At 34.9% G+C, this 24,263-nt stretch overlaps 1 protein-coding gene across 1 annotated transcript in view; it reads left to right on the top strand.

The window, feature by feature from the left end:
• The window catches only part of LOC112020953 (uncharacterized), a 42,134-nt gene extending 18,432 nt beyond the window's left edge, over positions 1-23,702 (top strand). The window contains exons 28-57 of the mRNA XM_065764929.1: positions 20-322; positions 411-713; positions 818-1,114; positions 1,203-1,505; positions 1,599-1,895; positions 2,002-2,298; positions 2,393-2,689; positions 2,784-3,080; positions 3,175-3,471; positions 3,566-3,862; positions 3,951-4,253; positions 4,348-4,644; positions 4,745-5,023; positions 5,129-5,410; positions 5,519-5,815; positions 6,043-6,336; positions 6,450-6,746; positions 6,848-7,144; positions 7,248-7,499; positions 7,603-7,896; positions 7,999-8,298; positions 8,402-8,698; positions 8,800-9,042; positions 9,150-9,446; positions 9,550-9,846; positions 10,291-12,651; positions 12,759-12,851; positions 13,644-15,470; positions 15,578-15,744; positions 23,513-23,702. Of these exons, the coding sequence (XP_065621001.1) occupies positions 20-322; positions 411-713; positions 818-1,114; positions 1,203-1,505; positions 1,599-1,895; positions 2,002-2,298; positions 2,393-2,689; positions 2,784-3,080; positions 3,175-3,471; positions 3,566-3,862; positions 3,951-4,253; positions 4,348-4,644; positions 4,745-5,023; positions 5,129-5,410; positions 5,519-5,815; positions 6,043-6,336; positions 6,450-6,746; positions 6,848-7,144; positions 7,248-7,499; positions 7,603-7,896; positions 7,999-8,298; positions 8,402-8,698; positions 8,800-9,042; positions 9,150-9,446; positions 9,550-9,846; positions 10,291-12,651; positions 12,759-12,851; positions 13,644-15,470; positions 15,578-15,744; positions 23,513-23,702 (11,952 nt within the window). The remainder of the gene's footprint in view (positions 1-19; positions 323-410; positions 714-817; positions 1,115-1,202; positions 1,506-1,598; positions 1,896-2,001; positions 2,299-2,392; positions 2,690-2,783; positions 3,081-3,174; positions 3,472-3,565; positions 3,863-3,950; positions 4,254-4,347; positions 4,645-4,744; positions 5,024-5,128; positions 5,411-5,518; positions 5,816-6,042; positions 6,337-6,449; positions 6,747-6,847; positions 7,145-7,247; positions 7,500-7,602; positions 7,897-7,998; positions 8,299-8,401; positions 8,699-8,799; positions 9,043-9,149; positions 9,447-9,549; positions 9,847-10,290; positions 12,652-12,758; positions 12,852-13,643; positions 15,471-15,577; positions 15,745-23,512) is intronic.
• Positions 23,703-24,263: the final 561 nt, after the last annotated feature.

Here is a 24,263-nt window from a genome sequence, read left to right on the forward strand (position 1 = left end):
ATTTCAAACGTTATTTAAGAAACAGGTGAAAGACTGTGGCCCAGATTCCATTGAATATGTTAAGACAATAGATTCTGAGGAACAAATAGAAACAGTGAGCACAAATATTGAAAAAGATCCAATGGAGGAGTCAGAAGCACCTGTTACAAAAGCACCAGAAGAAGAAAAGATACGAGATGAAGGTATTGTTAAGCCGATAGATGAGCGTGAGGGAGTTGATAAAACTGATGAAAGTAAAAACATCAAAGAAGAAGCCACAGATGGAGACAGTGGCTTGAAGGAAACTCATGCAATATTTGCGAGAGATGAAATACTTGAGGAGGTTAGTTTTAAATAGTATAGAAATTCTATGATATAAACACACTACTTATTCTTCTTCCAACTAATATTAATTTCAAATGTTATTTGAGAAACAGGTGAAAGACTGTGGCCCAGATTCCATTGAATATGTTAAGACAATAGATTCTGCGGAACAAATAGAAATGGGGAACACAGATATTGAAAAAGATCCAATGGGAGAGTCAGAAGCATCTGTTACAAAAGCACCAGAAGAAGAAAAGATACAAGATGAAGGTATTCTTAAGCAAACAGATGAGCATGAGGGAGTTGATAAAACTGATGAAAGTGAAAACATCAAAGAAGAAGCCACAGATGGAGACAGTGGCTTGAAGGAAACTCAAGCAATATTTGCTAGAGATGAAATACTTGAGGAGGTCAGTTTTAAACAGTATAGAAATTCTATGATATAAACACACACACACACACTACTTATTCTTCTTCCAACTAATATTAATTTTCAATGGTTTTCAAGAAACAGGTGAAAGACTGTGGCCCAGATCCCATTGAATATGTTAAGACAACAGATTCTAAGGGACAAATAGAAACAGTGAACACGGATATTGAAAAAGATGCAATAGGGGAGTCAAAAGCACCTGTTACAAAAGCACCAGAAGAAGAAAAGATACAAGATAAAGATATTCTTCAGCTGACAGATGAGCGTGAGGGAGTTGATAAAACTGATGAAAGTGAAAACATCAAAGAAGAAGCCACAGATGGAGACAATGGCTTGAAGGAAACTCATGCAATATTTGCTAGAGATGAAATACTTGAGGAGGTCAGTTTTAAATAGTATAGAAATTCTATGATATAAACACACTACTTATTCTTTTTCTAATTAATATTAATTTCAAACGTTATTTGAGAAACAGGTGAAAGACTGTGGCTCGGATTCCATTGAATATGTTAAGACAACAGATTCTAAGGAACAAATAGAAACGGTGAACACAGATATTGAAAAAGATCCAATGAGGGAGTCAGAAGCACCAGTTACAAAAGCACCAGAAGAAGAAAAGATACAAGATAAAGGTATTCTTAAGCCAACAAATGAGCATGAGGGAGTTGATAAAACTGATGAAAGTGAAAACATAAAAGAAGAAGCCACAGATGGAGACAATGGCTTGAAGGAAACTCATGCAATATTTGCTAGAGATGATATACTTGAGGAGGTTAGGTTTAAATAGATAAAAATTCTATGATATAAACACACTACTTATTCTTCTTCCAACTAATATTAATTTCAAATGTTATTTGAGAAACAGGTGAAAAACTATGGCCCAGATTCCAATAAATATGTTAAAACAATAGATTCTGAGGAACAAATAGAAATGGCGAACACAAATATTGAAAAAGATCCAATGGGAGAGTTAGAAGCATCTGTTACAAAAGCGCCAGAAGAAGAAAAGATACAAGATGAAGGTATTCTTAAGACGACAGATGAGCATGAGGGAGTTGATAAAACTGATGAAAGTGAAAACACCAGAGAAGAAGCCACAGATGGAGACAGTGGCTTGAAGGAAACTCATGCAATATTTGCTAGAGATGAAATACTTGAGGAGGTCAGTTTTAAATAGTATAGAAATTCTATGATATAAACACACACATACATACACTACTTATTCTTTTTCCAACTAATATTAATTTCAAACGGTTTTCGAGAAACAGGTGAAAGATTGTGGACCAGATTCCGTTGAATATGTTAAGACAACAGATTCTAAGGAACAAATAGAAACGGTGAACACAGATACTGAAAAAGATCCAATGGGGGAGTCAGAAGCACCTGTTACAAAAGCACCAGAAGACGAAAAGATACAAGATGAAGATATTCTTAAGCCGACAAATGAGCATGAGGGAGTTGATAAAACTGATGAAAGTGAAAACATCAGAGAAGAAGCCATAGATGGAGACAGTGGCTTGAAGGAAACTCAAGCAATATTTGCTAGAGATGAAATACTTGAGGAGGTCAGTTTTAAATAGTATAGAAATTCTATGATATAAACACACTACTTATTCTTCTTCCAATTAATATTAATTTCAAATGTTATTTAAGGAACAGGTGAAAGACTGTGGCTCAGATTCCATTGAATATGTTAAGAAAACAGATTCTAAGGAACAAATAGAAACAGTGAACACAGATATTCAAAAAGATCCAATGGTGGAATCAGAAGTACCTGTTACAAAAGCACCAAAAGAAGAAAAGATACAAGATGAAGGTATTCATAAACCGACAGATGAGCATGAGGAAGTTGATAAAACTGATGAAAGTGAAAACATCAGAGAAGAAGCCACAGATGGAGACAGTGGCTTGAAGGAAACTCATGCAATATTTGCTAAAGATGAAATACTTGAGGAGGTTAGTTTTAAATAGTATAGAAATTCTATGATATAAACACACTACTTATTCTTCTTCCAACTAATATTAATTTCAAATATTATTTGAGAAACAGGTGAAAGACTGTGGCCCAGATTTCATTGAATATGTTAAGACAATAGATTCTGAGGAACAAATAGAAATGGCAAACACAGATATTGAAAAAGATCCAATGGGAGAATCAGAAGCATCTGTTACAAAAGCACCAAAAGAAAAAAAGATACAAGATGAAGGTATTCTTAAGCCGACAGATGAGCATGAAAGAGTTGATAAAACTGATGAAAGTGAAAACATCAGAGAAGAAGCCACAGATGGAGACAGTGGCTTGAAGGAAACTCAAGCAATATTTGCTAGAGATGAAGTACTTGAAGAGGTCAGTTTTAAACAGTATAGAAATTCTATGATATAAACACATTACTTATTCTTCTTCCAACTAATATTAATTTCAAATGTTATTTGAGAAACAGGTGAAAGACTATGGCCCAGATTCCATTGAATATGTTAAGACAACAGATTCTAACGAACAAATAAGAACGGTGAACACAGATATTGTAAAAGATCCAAAGGGAGAGTCAGAAGCACCTGCTACAAAAGCACCAGTAGAAGAAAAAATACAAGATGAAGATATTCTTAAGCCGACAGATGAGCGTGAGGGAGTTGATAAAACTGATGAAAGTGAAAACACCAGAGAAGAAGCCACAGATGAAGACAGTGGCTTGAAGGAAACTCATGCAATATTTGCTAGAGATGAAATACTTGAGGAGGTCAGTTTTAAATAGTATAGAAATTTTATGATTTAAACACACTACTTATTCTTTTTCCAACTAATATTAATTTCAAATGGTTTTCGAGAAACAGGTGAAAGATTGTGGACCAGATTCCGTTGAATATGTTAAGACAACAGATTCTAAAGAACAAATAGAAATGGTGAACACAGATATTGAAAAAGATCCAATGGGGGAGTCAGAAGCACCTGTTACAAAAGCACCAGAAGACGAAAAGATACAAGATGAAGATATTCTTAAGCCGACAAATGAGCGTGAGGGAGTTGATAAAACTGATGAAAGTGAAAACATAAAAGAAGAAGCCACAGATGGAGACAATGGCTTGAAGGAAACTCATGCAATATTTGCTAGAGATGAAATACTTGAGGAGGTCAGTGTTAAATAGTATAGAAATTCTATGATATAAACACACTACTTATTCTTTTTCTGATTAATATTAATTTCAAACGTTATTTAAGAAACAGGTGAAAGACTGTGGCCCAGATTCCATTGAATATGTTAAGACAATAGATTCTGAGGAACAAATAGAAACAGTGAACACAGATATTCAAAAAGATCCAATGGTGGAGTCAGAAGTACCTGTTACAAAAGCACCAGAAGAAGAAAAGATACAAGATGAAGGTATTCATAAACCGACAGATGAGCGTGAGGAAGTTGATAAAACTGATGAAAGTGAAAACATCAGAGAAGAAGCCACAGATGGAGACAGTGGCTTGAAGGAAACCCATGCAATATTTGCTACAGATGAAATACTTGAGGAGGTTAGTTTTAAATAGTATAGAATTTCTATGATATAAACACACTACTTATTCTTCTTCCAACTAATATTAATTTCAAATATTATTTGAGAAACAGGTGAAAGATTGTGGCCCAGATTCTATTGAATATGTTAAGACAACAGATTCTAAGCAACAAATAGAAACGGTGAACACAGATTTTGAAAAAGATCCAATGGGGGAGTCAAAAGCACCAGTTACAAAAGCACCAGAAGAAGAAAAGACACAAGATGAAGATATTCTTAATCCGACAGATGAACGTGAGGGAGTTGATAAAACTGATGAAAGTGAAAACATCAGAGAAGAAGCCACAGATGGAGACAGTAGCTTGAAGGAAATTCATACAGTATCTGTTGGACAAGAAATAGTTGAGAACGTGAGTTTTAATTACTGTAGAAATTTTATATGTCTCATCTGAGGTTTCATTTTCTTCTTCTTCCGATGAGCATTAATTTGAAACGCTATTTGATAAATAGGTGGAAGACTCTGGCCCAAAATCCATTGAATATCTCAAGGCAACAGACTCCGAGGAGCAAACAAATACTGTAAACATTAATGTTGAAAAAGTTACAACAGGAGAGATAGAAGTACTTGTTACAAGAACACCAGAAGAGGATAGTGTTAAGCAAGTAGAAGTGCATGAAGAAGTTGAGAAAGTTAATGAAAGTAAAAACATGATAGAACAGGCCATAGATGGAGAAAGCGCCTTGGAGGAAATTCATACAAGATCTGTTGGAGACGAAATACTTGAGAAGGTTAGCTTTAATTAGTCCAGGAATTCTATGTTATACATATCATATGCTAGTTATTGTTTTTCTTCTTCAGGAAAATGTTAATTTAAAATGTCATTTGATAAACAGATGAAGAACTCTGGTCCAGAATCAACTGAATATCTTAAGGCAACAGACTTTAAAGAGCAAATAGGAACAACGAACACAAATATTGAAGAATATCCAACAGGGGAAACAAAAGCACTGGAAGAAGAAGAGATGAAAGATGAAGGAACTCTTAATCCAGCAGATGTGCATGAAGGAGTTGAGAAAGTTGATGAAAGTGACAACAACATACAACAAGACACAGATGGAGAAAGCGACATGAAAAATATTCATACAATATCTATTGAAGATGAAAAACTTGAGAACGTAAGCTTAAATTAGTATTAAAAAAAAGTTACGTTATACATCTCATATGATGCTTCTTTTTTCTCTTCTTCTGGTGAGCATTAATCTAAAGAGTTACTTGATAAACAGGTTAAAGATTCTGGCTCAGAATCCATTGAGTATTTCAAGGAAATAGACTCCAACGAGCATATAGAAACTGAAAACAAGGGTATTAAAGAAAATCCAACAGGGGAGACAGAAGTACCTGTTATAAAAGCACCAAAAGAGGAAAAAATTTCAGATGAAGGGAGTCTTCAGCCGGTAGAAGTCCATGAAGGAGTTGAGAAAGCTACAGAAAGTGAAAACATAATAGAACAGCCAGTAGATGGAGTGAGCAACTTGAAGGAAATTCAAACAATATCTATTGGAGATGAAATACTTGAGAATGTGAGATTTAAATAGTATAGTAATTCTATGTTATATATAGCATGCGTGACTTCTTAATCTTCTTCCCACAAAAAATTAATTTGAAATGTAATTTGATAAACAGATAAACGATTCTGGCCTAGATTAGCTTTAATTAGTCCAGGAATTCTAAGTTATATATATCATATGCTAGTTCTTGTTTTTCTTCTTCAGGAAAATGTTAATTTAAAATGTTATTTGATAAACAGATTAACAACTCTGGTCCAGAATCAACTGAATATCTCAAGGCAACAGACGTTAAAGAGCAAATAGGAACAGGGAACACAAATATTGAAGAGTATCCAACAGGGGAAACAGAGGCACCTTTTACAAAAGCACCGGAAGAAGAAGAGATGAAAGATGAAGGAACTCTTAAACCAGCAGATGTGCGTGAAGGAGTTGAGAAAGTTGATGAAAGTGACAACATCAGACAAGCCACAGATGGAGAAAGCGGCATGAAAAAGATTCATACAATATCTATTGGAGATGAAAAACTTGAGAACGTAAGCTTAAATTAGTATTAAAAAAAAAATATATTATATTATACACCTCATATGATGCTTCTTTTTTCTCTTCTTCTGGTGAACATTAATTTAAAATGTTACTTGATAAACAGGTTAAAGATTCTGGCTCAGAATCCATGGAGTATTTCAAGGAAATAGACTCCAAGGAGCATATAGAAACTGAAAACAAGGGTATTAAAGAAGATCCAACAGGGGAGACAGAAGTGCCTGTTATAAAAGCACCAAAAGAGGAAAATTTACCAGATGAAGGAAGTCTTAAGCCGGTAGAAGTCCTTGAAGGAGCTGAGAAAGCTACAGAAAGTGAGAACATAATAGAACAGCCCGTAGATGGAGTGAGCAAATTGAAGGAAATTCATACAATATCTATTGGAGATGAAATACTTGAGAAGGTGAGATTTAAAAAGTATAGTAATTCTATGTTATATATAGCATACGTGACTTCTTATTCTTTTCACACAAAAATTAATTTGAAATGTAATTTGATAAACAGGTAAATGATTCTGGCCTAGAATCCATTGAATATCTTAAGGAAACAGACTCCAAGGAGCAGATAGAAAAACTAAACACAGATATTGAAAAGGCTACATTAGAGGAGACAGAAGCACTTGTAATAAAAGCACCAGAAGAACAAAAGATACAAGACAAAGGTAGTCTTATGACAGCAGATGTGCATGAGGGAGTTGAGCAAGTTGCTGAAAGTGAAAACATCATACAACAAAACAAGGATGGAGAGAACGACATGGAGGAAATTCATAGAGGATCTACTAGAGATGAAATATTTGAGAATGTGAGCTTTAATTAGTATAGAAATTTAATATTATATATATCATCTGATGCTTCTTCTTTTTTCTTCCAATGAACATTAATTTGAAGTGCTATTTGTTAAACAGGTGAAAGAATCTGGCCAAAAATCCACTGAATATCTCAAGGAAACAAACTCCAAGGAGCAAACAAAAGCAGTAAACATGGATATCGGAGAAGATACGACAGGGGAGGCAGAAGGACTTGTTAAGATAGCAGAAGTGCATGAAGAAGTTGAGAAAGTTAATGAAAGTAAAAACATCATAGAACAGGTCAAAAATGGAGAAAGCAGATTGAAGGAGAGTCATACAAGATCTACTGGAGATGAAATACTTGAGAAGGTTAGCTTTAATTAGTATAGGAACTCTTAAGTTATATTTATCATATGCTAGTTATTATACTTCTTCAGGAAAATGTTAATTTTAAATCTTATTTGATAAACAGATGAACAACTCTGGCCCAGATTCAATTGAATATCCTAAGGCAACAGACTCTAAAGAGCAAATAATAACAGTGAACAAAAATATTGAAGATCCAACAGGGGAGACAGAAGCACCTGTTACAAAAGCACCAGAAGAAGAAGAGATGCAAGATGAAGGTATTCTTAAACCAGCAGATGTGCATGAGGGATTTGAGAAAGTTGATGAAAATGTCCACATCAGACAACAAGCGATAGAGGGAGAAAGTGACTTGATAAAAATTCATACAATATCTACTGGAGATAAAATTCTTGAGAATGTAAGTTTTTTTATTATAAAAATTTAATTTTATACATCTCATATGATGCTTCTTTTTTCTTCTTCCAGTGAACATTAATTTGAAACATTATTTGATAAACAGGTAAAAGATTCTGGCTCAGAATCCAATGAATATATCAAAGCAACAGACTCCATGGAGCATACAGAAACCGAAAACATGGATATCAAAGAAGATCCAACGTGGGAGGCAGAAGTACCTTTTATAAAAGAACCAAAAGAAGAAAATTTACCAGATGAAGGTAGCCTTAATCCGACAGAAGCACATGAGGGAGTCAAGAAAGTTCATGAAAGTGAAAACAACATAGAACAGCCAGTAGATGGAGTGAGTGACTTGAAGGAAATTCATACAAAAAAATCTATTGCAGATGAAATACTTGAGAAGGTGAGCTTTAAATAGTATAGTAATTCTATTTAATATATATATACAAAGTACTTCTTATTCTTCTCCCAGCAAACATTAATTTAAAATGTAATTTGATAAACAGGTAAAAAATTTTGGCCCAGAATCCATTGAATATCTTAAGGAAACAGACTCCAAGGAGCATATAGAAACACTGAATGCAAATTTTGAAAAAGATTCATCAAGTGAACCAGAAGCACTTGTTACAAAAGTACCAGCTGAGGAAAAGATACAAGATGAAGGAAGTCTTAATACAGCCGATGCACATGAGAGAGTTAAGCAAGTTGATGAAAGTGAAAACATCATACAACAAAACCCAGATGGAGAGCACTACAGCCAGGAAATTCATACAGGATCTACTGAAGATGAAATACTTAAGAATGTGAGCTTTAATTAGTAAAGAAATTTTATGTTATATATCTCATATGATGCTTCTTTTTCTTCATCCAGTAAACATTAATTTAAAAAATTAATTATAAACAGGTTGAAAACTCTGGTCCAAAATCCATTGATATTAAAGAAGTTACAAGGGAGATAGAAGCATCTCTTACAAAAGAACCAAAAGAAATAAAGATACAAGATGAAGGCAGTCTTAACCCAACAGATGGGCATGAAGGAGTTGAGAAAGTTGATAGGAGTGAAAACATCAAAGAATATGCCATAGCTGGAGAGAGCAGCTTAAAGGAAATTCATACAACATTGGTTGGAGATGAAATACTTGAGAAGGTGAGCTTTAAATATTAAAGAAATTCTATGTTACATACACCTGCTTCTTTTCTTTTCTTTTTTTGTCTTCCAATGAACATTAATTTGAAATATTCTTTGATAAACAGGTGAAAGACTCTAACCAAAAATCTACCGAGCATCATAGGGCAACAGATTCCAAGGAGCAAATAGAAACAGTAAACATGGATATGGAAGAAGATCCAATACAGGAGATGGAAGCACCTATCACAAAAGCACCAGAAGAAGAAAAAATACAAGATGAAGATAGCCTTAAGCCAGCAAATGTCCATGAGGGAGTTGAGAAAGCTAATGGAAGTGAAAACATTAAAGAACAAGCCATAGATGGAGAGAGCGGCTTAAAGGAAATCTATACAATCTCTGTTGGAGATGGAATACTTGAGAAGGTGAAGTTTAATTAGTAAAGAAATACTGTGTGATACATATCTAGTTTGCCGATTCTTTTTCTTCTCTAGTGAACATTAATTTGAAAAATTATTTGTTAAATAGGACAAAGACTTTGGCCCAGAATCCATCAAATATCTCAAGGAAACAAAGTCCGAGCAGGAGATAGCAACAGTAAACACAAATATTGAAGAAGATCCAATTGGGGAAACAGAGGCCACTGTTACCAAAGCACAAGAAGAAGAAAAGATACAAGATGAAGGTAGTCTTAAGGCAGTAGATGGACATGAAGGAGTTGAAAAAGCTGATGGAAGTGCAAACAATAGAGAACAGGTGACAGATGGAAAAAGCGACTTTAAGGAAATTCATGAAGTATCTCTTGGAGATGATACACTTAACAAGGTTAGCTTTAATCCATATGCAATTCTATATATATATATATATATATATCATTTAAACAACAACAAAGACAAAACCTTAAGCTGTTAGGATGGTAGAGTAGAGACATGGTTGAAACTCAGGATCACCTACTATGGTACCATGCTAATTACCGCTTATCCCAAAGCCTTTAGATTTCAAACCATCCCTCCAAATTTCCTAAAGTTCACAATTTACACTCAATATGCCCCTCCAAGTTTCCAACTTGGTTTTGACTATGTCTAATTTCATCCACCAAAACTATATCGCCTACAAAAAACATATACAAAGGGACTTCATCCCAAATCAATACAAGATGGATATTAATATGAATCATGAGTGTGTGTGTGTGTGCAGTTTTGCGTGTCATATGCTACTTCTTTATCTTCTTTCAGTGAACATCAATCTGAAACTTTTTCTGATAAACAGGTGAAATATTGTAGCCCAGAATCCACTGTATATCTCAAGGCAACAGACTCTGAAGAACATATAGAAACAGTAAACACAACTATTAAGGAAGATCCAATAGAGGAAACAGAAGTACCTGCTACAAGAGCACTAGAAGAAGAAGAAGAAGAAAAGATACAAGATGAGGGTCGTTTTAAGCCAACATATGTCTCCGTGACAGTTACTGAAGATGAAGAGGAAAAGATCAAAGAGGATATCAAAGTGGAAGAGGACAATTATCCTGACAATACCGAAAATGCAATTGTGATACCAGCAGAGTCAAGCTTAGGGGAAGCTCAGATGGATGACAAACCTGTGAAGCATACCAGCTCAGATGAGAGTTTAAAAACAATCAATGCTGAGCCTTGTCCACATGCTGAAGAAGTTGGCAGCATGACTCCTGAAAAAAGTTCCTTTAGCTTGGTGTCTCAACTCCCAAATATGAAACACAATAATATAGAGACAGAGACTGTAACTCCGGAGAAACCAGATGCAGATGAGGAAACCAAAACAGTTTCTGATGCAGTTTTCCGGTCCAAATATCATGGTGTTGAAGAAACAAATGAGACTGGGCAAAGTTTAAGGGTGGAAAATTTGGATGCAGACAGAACAGAAGAAGGAATCAAAGAAGCTTCTGGAACAGTGTTGGAATCCAAATCCCTGGGCACTGAAGCAGTTACCATTGATGAAATCACTGCTGATCAGAATCTCCCTGCAGGAAAGTTGGAAGAGCAACTTCAAACACCTTCTTCTGAATTGCTTTCCTGGGAACAGGAGCATGGACCTACAACTATTGTCAAGGAAACAGAAGCAATAAAGACAAAGGAAGGGGAGATACTTGATGATAAGAATATCAGTGATTCTTCTGCCACAAAGGCAACAGAAGAGACATGCTTACAAAAGGAAGAGCAACCTGAAACACTATCTTCTACATTCCTTTCTACAGAACAAGAGCATAGAACCACAACAACATTCAAGAAGACGGAAGAGGAAAACATAAAGGAAGTGGAGATGCTAGATGAGAAGGGTATCAACAATTCTTCAGCAATGAAGGCAACAGAAGAGGCATGCTTGGAGCAAGAAGAGCCCAAGGAGCTCGCAGTCTCCAAATTGGGGCTTTTAGATGGAGCTTCAAAATTAGAGACTGCAGACAAAGAAGAATGCGAGAAAATCAAAGAACTAACAAGTCCAATTGAGGACGCTTCCAATCTTAGCTTTGAGACAAGTGAAAAAGCGTTGGAAACTATGTTGGATGTTCACAGTTGTGAAGCACTCATTAACTCAGAAGAAGAGATACAGGATGAAGGTCTTGTGAAGCCTGAGGGTGTCTCCATCACCGTTGCTAAAGATTCATTTGAATATATTAAAGAGGAAATCAAAGTGGATAATATTTGCGACAAGACTGAAAATGCAACTGCAGAAGTAGTAACAGCAAAACCAAGTTCAGTGGAAGCTCAGCTGAATGACAAGTCAACAGAGGATACTATCTCAGATGACAGAGTCGAAACAAGTACAAGGGAGTCTAATCCACCAGCTGAAGAAGTTGCCAGCATGAAGCTTGAAAAAACTTCCTCTAACTTGCCATCTCAACTCCTAAATGTGGCTACCAAAAATGAAGAGAAAGAAAATGAAACTCTGGAAAATCCAGACGCAAATGAAGTTGAGGAAACAAAAACAGCTTCTGATGCAGTTTTTGAGTCCAAATATGAGGGTGTTAAAGAAACTGGTGAAACTGGGGAAAGCCTAAAAGTGGAGAAGCTGGATGCAGCTGATATTGAAGAAATGAAAGAAACTTCTGAAATATCATCTAAATCTAAGGCTTTAGGTTTAGTAGAAGTTAGTGAAGATGAAGTCATTGCCGATCAGACTCTTCCTGCAGGGAATTTGGGAGAGCAACTTCAACCATCTTCTTCATTTCTTTCCAGGGAAGAGCAGCATGGAACTACAGTCACAATCAAGAGAACCGAAGAAGAGAACATGAAAGAAGTTAAAACACCAAGTGGTGAAGTACAAAAGGAAGAAGGTAGCACACTAGTTCAAGCTTCAAAAGTAGAGCCTCATGTAAAAGAAGAGATTAAATATGCTGACTCTCCTTCAGAAACTGATGAAATCATAAAACTAACAAGACCAATCCCCTCTAATCTTAACTTTGGGATAACTGAAAAGGCTTTCAATTATGTGTCAGAGGTCCAGAGTCATGAAGTACTCACCAAATCAGAAGATATCAATGAAAAGCATCTACAGACAGCAATACCTGATTTGAACACTGAAGAAAGTGAGAGTCAATGCAAGAAAACAGTTGAAGCAAATAAAATATTAAAGAACGAAGTTTCTATTGAAGAGGTCAGAGAATTAAATTGTGATTTATTATTTCATAAGCTTTCCTTCTTCTTTTTTCTGTAATTATTTCTATAGTAAGAAACTGTTATCTGTGTGGGAAAATATAACAGGTCACAGAGGAACAGGAATTTGCCAAAGATGCTAAATCAGTTTCTCTTGGTGAAGAAACAGACCAACTAGTCTTCGGCCAGAGGGGTTTACGAGTAAAAACACCAGGACGCAGGCTTCCAAAGAGGGAAGCCCAACAAAAATAAGGGACACTACAAAAATAAAGAACCCCCCCCCCCCCAAAAAAAAAAAAAAAAGCGACCTACAAAAAAATAAGGGACCAAGATAATAAAAAATCTTAAACTTCATATAAAGAATATAGTTAAACGTGTTTCTTCACCTAGGATTAAGTCATCAATGTAAAAAGTTCCACAAGGGAAAGAAAATAGAGACCTACCAGTGGTATCCAGCCACAGGGATGAACTTTGGGTAAGGACCCACCCTGACAAACTCTCCATTTAAGCATTCCTGGAGACATATTTTATATTTTATGTCCTTGGCAAAAGAGGCATGATAGGATGCTCATTGAAGTATCAAGAAATTAAAAATAATAATAATAATAGGTCAATCTGTCAACCATGTTTACCAGAATCAGAATATATAAAATTTTAACAAAGAGGTAGCACAAATCAAAACCCAAGACGATAGGAAAGTGTTTAAATAGGCAAGTTCTTACGTGGCCAGGACCACTTTTTATATTGCAATGACAGGGTAGTATATACAAGTAGAAGTAGAAGAAGCCTACAAGGATAAAATGAATGCCTAACAAGCATCAGTCAATGAGGTGAAGCACTCACAAAACCTTGTTAGTTGAGTATGCATGCATTTGCATGTGCCACAACAACGATTTTGGTGTTGTTTGTTCCGTAATTTCAACAAAATGCTAATGCAAGTGAGATAAAATAAAAGGAAGAGTATAATTATTTTCAAGGAAAAACAGTTTCTAGAGATTGACNGTTTTCCGGTCCAAATATCATGGTGTTGAAGAAACAAATGAGACTGGGCAAAGTTTAAGGGTGGAAAATTTGGATGCAGACAGAACAGAAGAAGGAATCAAAGAAGCTTCTGGAACAGTGTTGGAATCCAAATCCCTGGGCACTGAAGCAGTTACCATTGATGAAATCACTGCTGATCAGAATCTCCCTGCAGGAAAGTTGGAAGAGCAACTTCAAACACCTTCTTCTGAATTGCTTTCCTGGGAACAGGAGCATGGACCTACAACTATTGTCAAGGAAACAGAAGCAATAAAGACAAAGGAAGGGGAGATACTTGATGATAAGAATATCAGTGATTCTTCTGCCACAAAGGCAACAGAAGAGACATGCTTACAAAAGGAAGAGCAACCTGAAACACTATCTTCTACATTCCTTTCTACAGAACAAGAGCATAGAACCACAACAACATTCAAGAAGACGGAAGAGGAAAACATAAAGGAAGTGGAGATGCTAGATGAGAAGGGTATCAACAATTCTTCAGCAATGAAGGCAACAGAAGAGGCATGCTTGGAGCAAGAAGAGCCCAAGGAGCTCGCAGTCTCCAAATTGGGGCTTTTAGATGGAGCTTCAAAATTAGAGACTGCAGACAAAGAAGAATGCGAGAAAATCAAAGAACTAACAAGTCCAATTGAGGACGCTTCCAATCTTAGCTTTGAGACAAGTGAAAAAGCTTTGGAAACTATGTTGGATGTTCACAGTTGTGAAGCACTCATTAACTCAGAAGAAGAGATACAGGATGAAGGTCTTGTGAAGCCTGAGGGTGTCTCCATCACCGTTGCTAAAGATTCATTTGAATATATTAAAGAGGAAATCAAAGTGGATAATATTTGCGACAAGACTGAAAATGCAACTGCAGAAGTAGTAACAGCAAAACCAAGTTCAGTGGAAGCTCAGCTGAATGACAAGTCAACAGAGGATACTATCTCAGATGACAGAGTAGAAACAAGTACAAGGGAGTCTAATCCACCAGCTGAAGAAGTTGCCAGCATGAAGCTTGAAAAAACTTCCTCTAACTTGCCATCTCAACTCCTAAATGTGGCTACCAAAAATGAAGAGAAAGAAAATGAAACTCTGGAAAATCCAGACGCAAATGAAGTTGAGGAAACAAAAACAGCTTCTGATGCAGTTTTTGAGTCCAAATATGAGGGTGTTAAAGAAACTGGTGAAACTGGGGAAAGCCTAAAAGTGGAGAAGCTGGATGCAGCTGATATTGAAGAAATGAAAGAAACTTCTGAAATATCATCTAAATCTAAGGCTTTAGGTTTAGTAGAAGTTAGTGAAGATGAAGTCATTGCCGATCAGACTCTTCCTGCAGGGAATTTGGGAGAGCAACTTCAACCATCTTCTTCATTTCTTTCCAGGGAAGAGCAGCATGGAACTACAGTCACAATCAAGAGAACCGAAGAAGAGAACATGAAAGAAGTTAAAACACCAAGTGGTGAAGTACAAAAGGAAGAAGGTAGCACACTAGTTCAAGCTTCAAAAGTAGAGCCTCATGTAAAAGAAGAGATTAAATATGCTGACTCTCCTTCAGAAACTGATGAAATCATAAAACTAACAAGACCAATCCCCTCTAATCTCAACTTTGGGATAACTGAAAAGGCTTTCAATTATGTGTCAGAGGTCCAAAGTCATGAAGTACTCACCAAATCAGAAGATATCAATGAAAAGCATCTACAGACAGCAATACCTGATTTGAACACTGAAGAAAGTGAGAGTCAATGCAAGAAAACAGTTGAAGCAAATAAAATATTAAAGAACGAAGTTTCTATTGAAGAGGTCAGAGAATTAAATTGTGATTTATTATTTCATAAGCTTTCCTTCTTCTTTTTTCTGTAATTATTTCTATAGTAAGAAACTGTTATCTGTGTGGGAAAATATAACAGGTCACAGAGGAACAGGAATTTGCCAAAGATGCTAAATCAGTTTCTCTTGGTGAAGAAACGATTATAGAGAGCCATCAAGGATATGAATCAAAATCAGAAGAATATCCAGCAGAGGAGAAAATAAAACATGTAAAGCACAACAGATGCACATCAGCTGAACACTCAGGGTACTTTTTTATTTTTTTTTTTTCTCTTTTTCCTATTCTTTTGAAGTGTAAAGCTGAAGCTTTTTTCTATTATATAGTTGTCTGAAGTAATTGACAAGGGCAATGTAAGTGAGGACATTGCCAAGACGATTCAAGTTGAAGATAGAACTGTTGAGAATGAGAATGCACAGAGAGCTATCTAGATAAAGTACAGGGAGAGACTGTCAAGGAGGCAGCATGAAACAAAAAAAGAAAACCCAGATCAGAAATCATGATTAAAATCAAAATATCCCTCAGAATGCCTAGTATCTACCTGGCAGTGCATGGAAGTGGAATTATGGTTCCTCAACCTCTACAAAAAGCTTGCAAAAGGGAGCCCCATTATTTTTTATTTATTTATTTATTTATTTATTTTTGTGGTATGAATTTCATGCACCATTTTCAGATTACTAAACTTTTCCTCATTGGGATATAGAAATTGTAAAAAAATAAAAATCAAATCTTTAGCATATGATATGCATCAAGGCACAAAAAACATTTCATATATACATATATGGAGAGAGAGAGAGCGAGAGAGAGAGTACCCTTGGAGCAAACAATAAATCCTATCTCTATTCTACTAATAATTAAAAATAATTTAAATTTACAGTGAATATCAGAACAAACAAGAAATCCAAAGTTCCTGTACAGTAATCCAAATCCAAATTCAAATTCTGTCTCTAATCTACAAATAGTTGAATGATTATAATAGACAATTTGAATCTTTTTCAGTGGAAAAAAAAAAGTGTTCTCAGGATATCACCATAGCTTGTACGGCGTCGTTCTCTGCCCCTAAGCATTAGTCACAACCGTTGGCTTCCATGGCTGCCACTGCACTGTTAGTCTATACCAAGCAGTAGTGCTTTTGTTGCGCAGAGAGAGAGAGAGAGAGAGAGAGAGAGAGAGAGAGATTGAGGGTGAAATTTTGAAAAAGAGAGAGTACCATTTAATAATGTTCTTTTACGGGCTATACGGCGTCGTTTTAACAACTGAACAGTGAACGGTATGTCGGTACCAATTCTTTCCTTCCGAAGTGAGAACTTTTATTTATTTATTTATAACAATTAAAATTTGTTATTTATTCTCACAAAAAAAAATCTTAGGTAACAGGTTTTTATTTGTTGTTATTTTTTTTATTTATAATGGAACGGCTTGATTATAATCCATCATAAAAAATAAAAATGCAAAATATAATAAAACATTAGCCTTTTTCACTTGTATAATTCTAGCCATGAAAAAAATAAGAATGAAGATGATCTAATACATAATTTTGGGAAATTAAACCAAAAAAAAAATTTGGGGAAAAATATTCTTTTTGGTTTTGAAATATTTCCCTCAAAATGTTGGGGACTAAGGCTTGGGCCAAAATGACAAAATACCCATTTTTCACAAATTTTTCAACAAAGTGCCCAATGTCTAAAACTATTTAGGAATATGCCCCTATTTAACTCGATTTTCTAAAAATCGAGTTTCAAATGTAAAACTCGATTTTTGGACAATCAAGTTATAGCAAAATGAAACTTTAAAATAGGGGTGGCAAAATTTGACACGACCCGCGAACTCGACACGACACGACACGAAATTAGTAGGTTAACGGGTTCGTGTCATATTCAGATTGACACGGCTGACCCGTTTAATAAATGGGTTGGATTAGTGTTGAACACATAGAACCCGTTTGACCCGTCTGACCTGTTTAATTAAATGACATATTACCAATATACCCTTCAAACTCTAGGTATATAAACATATTAGTTGTTGAAATTTATTTTCTTTGACATATTTTGATTGATTATTTGTGATATTATGATATACTTTAGTTTTGAATGATTATTTGTGATCCAATTACTCGTTAGTTCTGAATTTTATATTAAAAATATTTATTTGTTTGTTTTTTCGTAATTTTTTTTTCATTTTGATAAAATCTGATAAACAGGTCGACACGACTGGCCCGTTTAATAAATGGGTCGTGTCAAGATTGAGGAATCTTGACCCATTTAATAAACATGTCAGGTTAGTGTTGACATATGTACTCGAATACTCATGATTTGACACGACACAAACCTGACACGCGAACACGAATTGCCACTCCTACTTTAAAATATATATATATATATATATACATATATATATATATAGATGTGGAACTCGAGTTTTTTGTGGAACTCGAGTTTTTAGTGAGGAACTCGAGTTCGATGAAAATATTCAAGTGGAACTCGAGTTCCACAATTTTTTTTTTTTTTTTTTTTTAAGTTTCATTTCACTATAACTCGATTGTCCAAAAATCGAGTTTTACATTTGAAACTTGATTTTTAGAAAATCAAGTTTCAAAACAGGGGCATATTCCTAAATAGTTTCAGACATTGAGCATTTTACTGGAAAGTTTGTGAGAAATGGGTAAAACCCCATTTTGGCCCTAAGGCTTGATGCATTTCCATTCTTAAAAATTTTATTGTCACTCATCTATTTATTTTTGTTATTTTTTTGTCTTTGCGTGTGACAGAGTGCATTTTCTAAGAATAAAAATATAATTAAGATTTTATATGGTTTCAATTTATTCAAATGACTAACAAAGCCACATTAAAAACCACCACAATATTTTTAGAAACAACATTAAAAAACCACCAAGAGGAAGAAGAAAATCTATTCACTTTTTTGTTGAACAAATCTTGGAATGAATAAAAGAGAGGTGCATAGGAAGTAATCGCAAATATATGAGAAAAAAATCAGTTCATTAAATGTTGAACAAATCTTAGAATGAATAAAAGAGAGAGGTGCATAGGAAGTAATAGCAAATATATGGGGGGAAAATTTGTTGATTAAATGGAATGGAGGAACAATGGGAAGAAGATGAATCAAAAAGAGAGAAAACGTAATAGTATAATGAAGAATGATAAGAGGAAGAAGAGGTGAAAAAGGGGAATGAAGAGTTAGAGGAAAAGTGATGATAAGGCGAAAATGGAATAGCTGAAAATTGAAGAAGACAATAAACTTTACGTGGTATGACAGGAGACTAGCAACATTAATTGCTAACTTGAATTTACAACAATTCAAAACATTCCTAAATTAGCCTAGTACCTTACACATGGGCCATTAAAAATATTAAATTGCAGGTTGTGGGTCTTTGTGTGAGATGATAGACTAATTTGAAAATGTCGTAAAATTATTGTGATTTTTTGCTCATGAGGTTTAATATTTCCGTTACTGGCTCACAGGGTTTGCTTGAAATGGCAAGAGTTTAACATGAAAATTCAATGACAACTATGATGCAAAGGAACTTGGACACATTTGTGAACAATTTTCTAGGATAAAAAAGAACTGAGAATATAATATTTAGATTAGTTATATTTGCTATTTAATGGAAACCTATTCAATATAAAAAATAAAAAAAAGTGAAAATCATATGTTTATACCATGACATTTGCAGCATTTTATCTGGACAATATTGTACTTGCAATATATAGAAGGAAAATGTAAATACTAAAGGTTGTGTACCATCTACGTTTGCTTGGCATGGAAACATATCATAATATATTGGTTGTGATATATGAATTGTAATTTGAAAGTTTGAGTCATAAATATTCCAACCTTTGTTGAAGTCTATATAAACCCAACTTATGCAACCAATTTCTTGCATATTCAAAAGCAAAAGATAAAAAAGATGGTGTACAATGTTTCGTTTCTTGATCATGTGATTAGGATGGTGAATGGTCCTTTATATTGGAGGATATTTGTGCGCAAGGATTTTTGCCTCCATGGCTAGTGGCAAAGGTGTTGTTGTCTGTGGTATATCACCTTTCTAATGGTGAATAAATCAATAAAACAACATTTGGTTAGGTTTTTTTTTTTTTTTTTTTTTTATCTCTCTCTCTCTCTCTCTCTCTCTCTCTCTCTCCATGGCACAAATGTAGAATCCCTTGACAAACCATCACAAGTTTCCAAATTGCCAAAGCTTGTGCCAGCAGATCTTATAGCATCAAGGCCGAGATCATGATCTCATTGCACAAAAGATGAGTCAAAATATGCCATTTTTTCTGACTTTATTTCACTAATATTTTTACTCTTTAAAAGTCATCTGTTGAGAGACGCTTTCAATGACAAAAATATAAAATTCATATAATTACTTCTCCACTGACCTTGAATGGTGGCCTAGCTCAATGTCAATAATCCTATTTAACTGTTTCACATGTATAGTGTATTTCTTCATTAAAAACAAAAACATATGGGGTGTATTTGCTTCGGATCCAAGTCTATCCCCCTTGTCAGTAATACTTCCAGGTCAAAAAATGAACTATTACAGTTTATTTTTCTGCTTAAATTTGGAAGATCTTCATATAAAATATCAGGAAAGTACTAACCAAAAAGGTACTGTGTACATAATTTACGTGCACATGTCTCCACTTGTAGTTTTTCCATCTTAAATTTATTTTGAGATTTCCAATAATCAGGCAATCACAATTTCCCCTGCTCTTGAAGTTGATCTGGTGCAAAACAATGCATGTATATCAGAATCACGACAATAAAGATAGCAAAAAAGGGAAATGCTAGCTAACAAGTAACAAGTGCCCTTAGAGCACTCATTAATAATCCATTTAACGAAAATTTTATGTGACATAAGGTATCAATAAAACGCATATTTAAATAATAATAGAAAGTACACAAAAATAAGGTATCAATAAAACGCACGGCGATACTCTCTAGATTTATGTGACATATTAGTCAAAATTGTTGATTCAACTGCAACATGATATGGGATGAACACAACTATTTGGGGTTGGCAACGTATCAATTTTCAACAATCTAATTTAATTGCGGCCATATTTTCATTTAAAATCCTGTAATCCTGTGTTACCCAAACCCTATGGTTGAACACGCCATTTCCATGTATATGAAGTGGCATGTCATGGATAAGTAAACGGTTTCAGACCAAAATGGTGTAAAATCTCTAAAGAGGTGAATTCAACAGTTGGCTCCATAACGATACTCTCTAGATTTATGTGACATATTAGTCAAAATTGTTGATTCAACTGCAACATGATATGGGATGAACACAACTATTTGGGGTTGGCAACGTATCAATTTTCAACAATCTAATTTAATTGCGGCCATATTTTCATTTAAAATCCTGTAATCCTGTGTTACCCAAACCCTATGGTTGAACACGCCATTTCCATGTATATGAAGTGGCATGTCATGGATAAGTAAACGGTTTCAGACCAAAATGGTGTAAAATCTCTAAAGAGGTGAATTCAACAGTTGGCTCCATACATGCAGAGAATTCTGAGGACCGTGTAATGCAGGTTAAGTCATGAGGCACCAGGGCTGTTTCGTTTATGAGTCAATCTTGTATTTATTTTCCTTGTAGAACCTTCCAATGTAAATTAAAATATATCCCTGGCCAGCAGCACAGTCATCTTATATGTCCAAGCCATCTCAAACGATTCCCATCTTACATTTTACAATTTGCCTTATAGAGCTTTGCCTTTTCATAAAACTAGTTTGGTGAGAAAATTTTCAAACTTCTCATATATCTCTTTTTATGGTGTGAATTTTGAAAACCTAACTGTTGAATTTCATGTTTTTTATGTTCATAACATGCATATCAAATTTCGTTCAAATTAAATAATATTTACTATTCGATCAATAAACTTATTTTTTATACACAATTTTAGATTATAAAAATTTGAAATTTTAACATTTGTTTGATGAGATAGCAATTGATTTTTGATAATCTTGAAATTTTACATGCATGAAAAATACAATAAAAACATATAATCTAACGGTTAGATTTATAAAATTCATACCCAGTATATACGAGGAGTTTGTAGAATTTCTCAAGTTCGAGCAATGGTCATTGTAGCTGGCTATGGGGACCATAAGGATCTCTTTTATATATTCTCCTTGGCCTTTGTCCCTAATATTTTTCTCTATCAATTCCAAATTTCCAACTACAGTTCAGCTCTCTTCGATTGGTGAAAATCATCAGTTCTTCATCAATTTCCCAATCGAATGCAAAACCTTTCAATCTACTGCTCTCAACCTCCATGCAAATTGCAGATCTTCACTCATCTCTTATGATTCCCATTTCATCGCATCTTTGATCATCTTTCTTGCCTACCGCTCCTACTTTTTAGATCTTCTTACTTTCTTACCTTCCGATCCTGTTTTTTTAAATCTTCTTTTTGTAATGGAGGATCACGGGTGACGCATGCATTGATGAGTATCAGCTTGCTATTCGGGTTTATGGTGTGAACTGTGTCTCTTTTGTTGGAATCTCCAGGTCTACTACTCTATTCTCTTCTCTTTTATCACATTCTGCTTATTATGTTCAGTTTTTGTTTTTAAATTGTGTTTGCTATTTGATGGGCCAAAATTGGGAATTGAGCCCATTTTTCAAACAATATAATTAGTAGGCATAGTTTCAAAACTATATTTTTTACTAACATCTCGAGTCTAAAAGACTCGATTTTGGGCTATAAATCGAGACTCAAAGACTTGATTTCCATGATCTGATCACGTCCAATGTGGCATTTTTTCCATGTGGCGACCACTTGGAAATTGAGTCTCTAAGACTCGATTCATATACATATTTAGCCTACATACTCAACCTCTTTACACTACAAACCATTCACCCCACCTTTTCATCAAACCAAAAACCAAGAACCCACAGCTGCTCGATCCAGCCAACCACGCCACCACCGGACCACTGCGCCAGACCCAAGCCATGCGACCCAGGCACCGCAACCTAGGCCATGCGACCCAAGCATCAACCCAGCAAGGTGAGGTGAGCTCTCTCTCATTGGATTCTTTCTCTCTCTGATCTGATGGGTTCTTTCTCTCCCTGATCTGATGGGTTTTTGGGTTTTTTTTTTTTTGGCAGCACGACCCAGGCATCAACCCAGTGAGGTGAGGTGAGCTCTCTCTCCTCGGATTCTTTCTCTCTCTGATCTGATGGGTTTTTGAGTTTTTTTTTTTTGGCAGTGCGACCCAAGCATCAACCCGATGAGGTAAGGTGAGTTCTCTCTCCTCAGATTCTTTCTCTCTCTGATCTGATGGGTTTTTGGGTTTTTTTTTTTTTAATCTAGATTTTAGGTGGTTGTTAGGGGTGGATTTGGTTAGATGTTTTGTACTGGCTGATCTGTGTTTGTATTTTATACTCCAACACTTGCTGAAATTTCATCTTTTCAGTTTGAATGTTTTAAAGAACAAATCAAGTCTTTGAGCATCGATATATAAATCGAGTTTCTAAGACTCGATTTCCAGGTGGACAAAATGCCACCTCAGACCTGATCAGAACATGAAAATTGACCCTCAAAGACTCGATTTACAACCCAAAATAGAGTCTCTTAGACTCAAGATGTTAGTAAAAAATATAGTTTTGAAACCGTGCCTATTAATTATATTGTTTGAAAAATTGGCTCAATTCCCAATTTTGGCCCTATTTGATGCCATTGTGGTTTTAAGTGGGAACCCTTTGGAGCTAAAGGGATCTAGATTCATCTAGGACAATATGGGTCACATTGTTACCAATTGGCATGTCATTCAGAATGCTTCTGATTTTAGGTTCGTTCATTTTTTTTTCTTTTCATTTCCTTGTTTATCAATTCTCTCTCTTTTTTTAGTCTTTTGTTCATTATGTTATTGTTGTAAAAATGGGATTCTTTTTTGTGCGATCACCAAAGCTGTGGAGGGTGGAGAAAGCCCAGTGTGCAACATATATTTCCTTATTGTTCGTGGTGCTATTTATGAACAGTGTCACTACTTTTGACAGCACAGCTTATGATGCAAAAATTGTTGGGTTTTGCAAAGATAAGGATGTGTTGTGTTGCATGCAGAAAGAACTTGAAGGCAAAGTGAAGCCTATAAGCATTGGTCCCTTTGTGAACCTACTTGTTGGTCAACCAGTTTTTGCTATTGGAAGCCCTGTGAGTATGAGTTTTTAACGCTACTTGCAAAACATATTTTTTTCAATGCGCTATTGCTTGAAAGTGTATTGTTTATCTGGTATGTGAAGTGGAAATTACACTTACCCCCTTATCAATTAAAATGCAGAAAATTCAAGCCAAACCCAACTTAGAGCACTAACAACCAACCTGAGTCAAAACAAGCTTTACTCAACATATAACTCTCTTGAAATACATGAAAGATGTGTAAGACACCAGTGATTTATTGATTGATTATGTATGTCTTCTCTTACTTCCTTTTTTTATATATAACCAATCGCGAACCCACACATTGCGTGTGATAATTATTTTTATGGTGGTTTTTAAATTTTTTTTTTTTTTTACAATTTAACTAATCTAATAATAAGTAATGTATTTCGTAATTATATTTTATTTATTATAGGAACAATTATAATTATAATATAGGAACAATCCAAAACACCAAAAAAACGTAAACTAAAAAAAATTAATAAAACTTAACAATGATCAATTGAACCAATATTAGGATAAAATTTTGTTTTTGATAATCTATTAAGGTTATTTTCTTAGAGATAAAGAAAT

Source organism: Quercus suber, unplaced genomic scaffold, assembly GCF_002906115.3.
Source record: "Quercus suber isolate HL8 unplaced genomic scaffold, Cork oak 2.0 scaffold_22, whole genome shotgun sequence".
Classification (NCBI taxonomy): domain Eukaryota; kingdom Viridiplantae; phylum Streptophyta; class Magnoliopsida; order Fagales; family Fagaceae; genus Quercus; species Quercus suber.